Source organism: Aplysia californica, unplaced genomic scaffold (genome assembly GCF_000002075.1).
Source record: "Aplysia californica isolate F4 #8 unplaced genomic scaffold, AplCal3.0 scaffold00011, whole genome shotgun sequence".
Classification (NCBI taxonomy): Eukaryota; Metazoa; Mollusca; class Gastropoda; order Aplysiida; family Aplysiidae; genus Aplysia; species Aplysia californica.
The window spans coordinates 648,569-654,673 of NW_004797281.1; the positions used below are offsets into that span (position 1 = coordinate 648,569).

The 6,105-nt window shown below is 42.9% G+C and overlaps 1 protein-coding gene across 1 annotated transcript; it reads right to left on the bottom strand.

The window, feature by feature from the left end:
• Positions 1–1,973: 1,973 nt before the first annotated feature.
• Positions 1,974–5,751, bottom strand: LOC101846474. The gene is made up of 2 exons (XM_005089962.3): positions 3,793–5,751; positions 1,974–2,710 (listed from the first exon to the last, which is right to left on the bottom strand). The coding sequence occupies exons 1-2, from the start codon at positions 5,315–5,317 to the stop codon at positions 2,403–2,405; spliced, it is 1,833 nt and encodes a 610-aa protein (XP_005090019.1). The 5' UTR covers positions 5,318–5,751; the 3' UTR covers positions 1,974–2,402.
• Between the last annotated feature and the right edge of the window lie 354 nt (positions 5,752–6,105).

Here is a 6,105-nt window from a genome sequence, read left to right on the forward strand (position 1 = left end):
TTGTAATGAGGTTTAGATAGTAACATATAACAATGTTTAAAGGTGAATGAACAAATATAATGAAAATTAAAGTTTAACTAGGTTCGCTAATTTATAAAAATGCTTAAATTCGATACCCCCAAAACAATATACGCTCTTGGGACAATTTTTTTGGGGGGGGGGGGTACAAGCGCTGCTTAAAATATACGCGCATGGGGCTGGAAGGGTTAATACTTAGAAATACCACACACATGTAAGACATTATGATGAACAAATTGCATGGACTGACATCGTTGGTGATGACTGAGATAATATCATGATTGATTTTAAGAGAAAAAAAAAAAAAGCTGAAGCCTTTCAACAGCACAGTATATTGCAAATTATCATTAAAGAAGAATTTCAGCGTTGTGCATAAACCATCAGACAAATAATTATTATATGGTATATTTCAAATTGCAGCAATTTACGATTAATCATAAAGTATTTTGTGAATACGGAAGGTCGGTTCTTGTGTAACAATTGAGCATGTGATATCTTTCATTGTATGGCACAGTATACTTGAGACCCAAACTCGAATGTTCTCAATTAAAAAAACAAAGAGATAGATCTATATAGTGAAATACATACATATATAGGATAAATATATATATATATACACATAAACATATCAAATATATATATTGAGATCAATCACAGCCTTTAATACTTGAAGTTGAAGAATTGTTTTTCTCCCCGCGTACAACTAGGCAATGTTGGAAAACTGCAGAATGGTTCACACTCTTTTTGTGCCATGCCCTGGTGTAGTGCTATTTTTGTCATACATTTGAAGTATAATAATTTTATAGATTCTTCACTGTCATGGTCACCTCTCTTTGCCCTTTATAAAAACTTCGCTACAAATTGTGCTCACAATGGGCAGCCAAATGAAGGACAAAACTCTAGAACCGCTTTAGTCTAGTGAATGCTGTACCTCCCATCCCTTTGCCTTCATTTGGTTCTCTCTCTCCTCTCTCTCTCTCTTTATCTCTCTCTGGCTATCTCTCTCTCTCTCTCTCTCTCTCTCTCTCCCTCTCTCTCTTCTCTCTCTCTCTGTCTCTCTCTCATACACACACACACACACACACACACACACACACACACACACACAACCACACACACACACACACACACACACACACACACACACACACTCTCTCTCTCTCTCTCTCTCTCTTTCTCTCACACAAACAAACACTTACACAAATACGCTCTCTTCCCCCCCCCTCTCTCGCTCTCTCTCTCTCTCTCTCTCTCTCTCTCTCTCTCTCTCTCTCTCTCTCTCCCTCTCTCTCTCTCTGTGCGTGACTGTATGTGTGTGTATGTATGTATGTGTGTGTGTGTGTGTGTGTGTGTATGTTTGTGTGCGTGCGTGTGTGTGGGTGGGTGTATGTGTGTGTGTGTGTGTGTGTGTGTGTGTGTGTGTGTGTGTGTGTGTGTGTTTGCGAGCGTGCGTGCTTGGGCTCGCGCGGGCACGTATGTTTGGCGGAGGGGGGCGGTGACACACAATTTTGTAGTCTTCCTCGGTGGACACACTCCAGACGAACCACACACAGAAATCGGCCCAGTTGCCTGGCCACAGTGACCACCACCCACAAAGCACCGATCATAAATCTGTCACATTCCGAATCAAGGACACTTGTTTCACTCGAAGACTGCCATTCATGACAACAAGCTGTTTGAGAGGCATAACTTCAGTTGGACCTCGAGGCTAAGTGGCTGAAGAGCCATATGAACCTACCCAAATAAGCATTAGAACAGAAAATATCGTCGACAAGCTATTTAATTGTTCTGAGGCCAGAAAGAAAGTTTTTTCATGATAGAGAAATGATAGTTTTAAAATTTCTTTTAAAAAGTGTACCACCTACAATATACATCCTCTTCTTGCTGGCCTTTTTTCAACTTTTAGAATTGGAATTTCAACACGATATTTTTTTATTTCTTGAACACATGCAACCAATACCACAGTTTAAGAAACCACACTTTAAAAAAATTCACCAAAATTTTTCGATTCATAATGACATGTAAACAGCTGACCGACGATATATCACAGGGGAATGCGAGCCAATGGCGTTGTCCTAAGCAGTCCAGCAAGACACCAACTTACTGGGTAAACAGCGCATCCCACCTGACGTCTGTGATGATGTAGTGGTGAGGCTCTTTATGCTGTTGCATGCAGAAGACGTGATTCCGATTCCTGTTGAGAGAGAATTTCTATATTTCGTTTTTTTCCCGTCTGTCTGCTGAACCGCCGTGTCACTAGCAGCTCAGTTTGATGCCATGATGGAATTAACCCACTCTCTGAATGAACTAAATAGTGTCGATGGGGGCATAAAACTTCTAGTCTACAACTATATTTTATTACAGTGAATCTAACGCCGCCTTTCTCACTGCTGTAACATACTTATCGCCTGGTGTTTTGACTTGGGAGTCGGAGAGACAAAAGTATCCCACTTTCGCTCCTTAACCTCTCCCTGCCTCTGGGTGTTGGACAGACGCCATGTCTGTTTATCAAGGTGATCAGCACATGGTGCGGGTGAAGATCCTGATTCGATGTCTTGTGGACGTACAGGTTTCGGAAGTGATGAGGCCACCAGAAGCTGGTTGGACGTGATGGACACTTGAGGCTGACGACCGCTGCTGGGGAGGGCTTGAGATTGGTTCGCTTTCTGGTTTGCCACGAGACAGGTTTGCCCTGAATTTACGAAAAGCAACAGGGTATAAATGCTGCAGTACAAAACATAACAAAAACACCCACCAACCGTCCCTTAGAAAGAAATTCCCTACTCCCTGCCCCCACTACCCCGCCAAAAATAACAAATTCTTAAACAACTCAGATTTAAAAAAAACAGGGACAATACGACCTCCCCCACCTCACTCCAACTCAGAACAGCATTGAAAACAACAACAGTAGAAACAAATTTAAGCAAAAACAGCGGTTACAACAACAACAACAACAACAACAGTAACGACAGTAACGACAACAACAACAACAAAAACAACAACAACAACAGAAATAACAACAGCATCAACAACAAGATACGTCATTTATTTTTTTTTAAAATACATGTGGACTATCTAATGTGGCCAGCTTTCAAAATGATCAGTTTGTATAATTTGCTAAGGCGTTAGACTTATACAAAAACCATCAGATTGCACAAGAAGCCACCCGAAAGGCGAAAAAAGAGGAGAGAGTGAAAGACGAGAAGAGAAGAGAGAGCGAAGGGCAAGAAGAGAGAAGAGAACGAAAGACGGAAAGAGAGGAGAGAGTGTAAGCCCTTCTTGTTCCTGTGTTGTGATAATAATTATTAACAGCCTCCTCCAAATAGCATCCCCGACACAGATTACCTGGAGCAAACCCTTGCTTGAATGATTTGTACATGGATGGATAGATGGATGGATTGATATTGATTGGTTGATTGATGGATTGATAGATTGATTAATAGATGGATGGATGGATGGATGGATAGATGGATGGATGGATGGATAGATGGATGGATGGATGGATGGATGGAAGGATATATCTATTCACTGATTGATTAGTTTAATCAATTGTTTTCCGAGTGCCAAAGATCGAAAACAGGCAATCCTGGCTTTCCCACTTCTACTGTATTTCTCTGTCCACAGGTTCTCCTCGGCAAAATATTATTATTTAAATGGTACACAAGCAACAACAACAACAACAACAACAACAACAACAACAACAACAACAACACAAACCAAACATAAGCAAAACAAGATTGAGGCAAAACGTGTGAAATATGGAAGTACAGTTACCTCCCGTGACCTTAGGGTAGTTACTCTCCTGCCAGTTGGTAATTTCTTCCTTTTCATGGACCTTCTGACAGTCTCCGCATAGGTCTGGCCCAAACAGCTCGCAGTGGATTGCCCTTCTCAGGTCCGTCTTGTGGTCAAACGAACCACCAATGTCCGATTTGAACACACCCTTTGTGACGTCATTTGCTTCTCTGACTTCATTTATAATCGCGGTTTCTGAAACGTGACGGGGGTATGTTGTAGGAGGTAAGGTTTGTTTGACGTTGTCATCAAGAACACAAACTTCATTAGTAACGTTTTTCACAACAGAATTTGTGACTTTTGGCTTGTCCATTGTCGGTGTCTTCCCTCCTCTCTCAAGTTGCCTCGTTTTGGCGTCGGTGTCCGATTGTCTGGTGCACATTCTCGCTGAGTCTGAGCTCTCCCGTGGAAGGAAAACGCTTAGGGTCAGACTGCCCGGTGTCTTGGTCAGCATAGTCCGGCCTTCTTGTTCTCCTGTTACCCTGGGCGTCCCTAAAGACAGAGTACCAACACTCTCAACTCCTTTTGGCTTTGCGATCATGGGTGTAGCGTCGATAGATATAAGCTGAGGATTGTTTTTTTCTGTCTTTTTCAACACACTGCTGACCTCGCTTCTGCGGTTGAGGAGCTTGTTCTGCATTTTATGACGAGCTTCCGGTGACGTAGATGGTCGAGGGGGCGTTCCCGAGCTACTGGGAGACCGGATTCGGAAGCGGTATTTCGTGACCTTTTCCTCGTCTGCGACCCCTGTTTGGGTTATGAGTGCCAGTTTGTCGCTTTGGTCGATAACTGGGTCATAGCGAGGGGTTTGATCTTTGTGACTTTGCGGTAGGGAACTCTGTGGTTGTGTCTTTGTTTCTGCCTTCCTCATGCCAAAAGTCACGATACCCTGGTAATTGTTCAGACTCTTTGAGACGTTCGAAGACAGTACCTGTTTTCCATCACCGTTAAGTTGCAGGGGTGTGTGCGAGAGTGACGTCATAGGTAAAACCGTCGTTTTGTTTTCAGCGTTTCTACCCAATCTGAGAGTTGGGCCGTTAAAGAAAAATTGTCCCTGTCTTCGCTTGCTAGCCAACCCCACATCCGTGGTTAAGACTGACTTGCCTTCGAAAACAACCTGATTCATTCTGCGAGGTAGGAGAGGAGTATGTTGAGGGGGAAAAAGAGAGTCTCTTGGTTGCTTGTAGGCTGGTGTTGGGAGAATAGAATAGGATCTGTTGTCTTGCTGACGTCGCTTAAATTTGGAGTAAATGGGCGGAGCTTCTGGTTGACGTATGGGCGGGGATCCAGGGTTGTGGCTGAGATACATAGGCGGCCACACGGTGGATGGGAGGGCTTGGGGGCGTGGCGTGGGCCGCTCCGCAGGCTCTGACGTCATGGCGTCCACGATGGCTTTGACAAAACTGTATTCGTACTCGGCATTCTCGTGCGAGGCGCAGGCCGGTGACCGAGTACCGAGGGCTCGATACGACGGAGCCGACTTTGTGCGACTTGAGCCCGTCATTCCGAAAACAGCACACACTGACGTCACTGCTACCTAGGTTGCTCACTCCGGCCAGCAGCAATCGCTCAGTTTTGGATTTTACACCCCTATCATAAGTTTACGTCATTTTGAACACAATTAGTTCCCTTTAGAGGAGGTAATTCTATCTATCTCTCAAATAATGAATTACACGAGGAACGCCGATTTCCAATATATGACTGGATGTAGATTTTTATCTTTAACTTTCTGAACGATGTAGGCTAATAGACTAATCCTTCTTGAAGGTTTACGGAAACTATCTCATTTCCATAGCACTCAGACTAGTGAGTTCTGAACTGCTTCATTCCTGTGCAAAGTTCCGTCCTGCAAAGAGGGCACATAAGTGACGTATGCTTGGGCCTGCAGTGGAGTGGTTTGCCTAATACATGGTCACAGTTGTTCTTTTAAAGCTTGTAACGCACCTGTAGGAAATTTTAAAAAATGAACATTATTTCAGATCAGATTCTTTCTGTAGAATTTTGTTTCTTTGTGAGATATCGCTAAGTCAGAATTACAAAGTACTATTTGACATTTCTGGCCGTTTTCAATTATTTATGACCACGATGTCAGAGAACATAATATTGTATACCTGATCCATCAACATCGTTAGAATATTCTGGGTCGTTACCAGGATATTCAAAGAATTGCATTAAAAAAAGCTTGAAATATTGTGAAACTCACATTTTTACGTCACATTTCTCAAAACTAGGTACTGAGCAGAGAGAACTTTGACTTTGTAATTCTAGGGCAGCGAAAGGAACAAAAAAAAT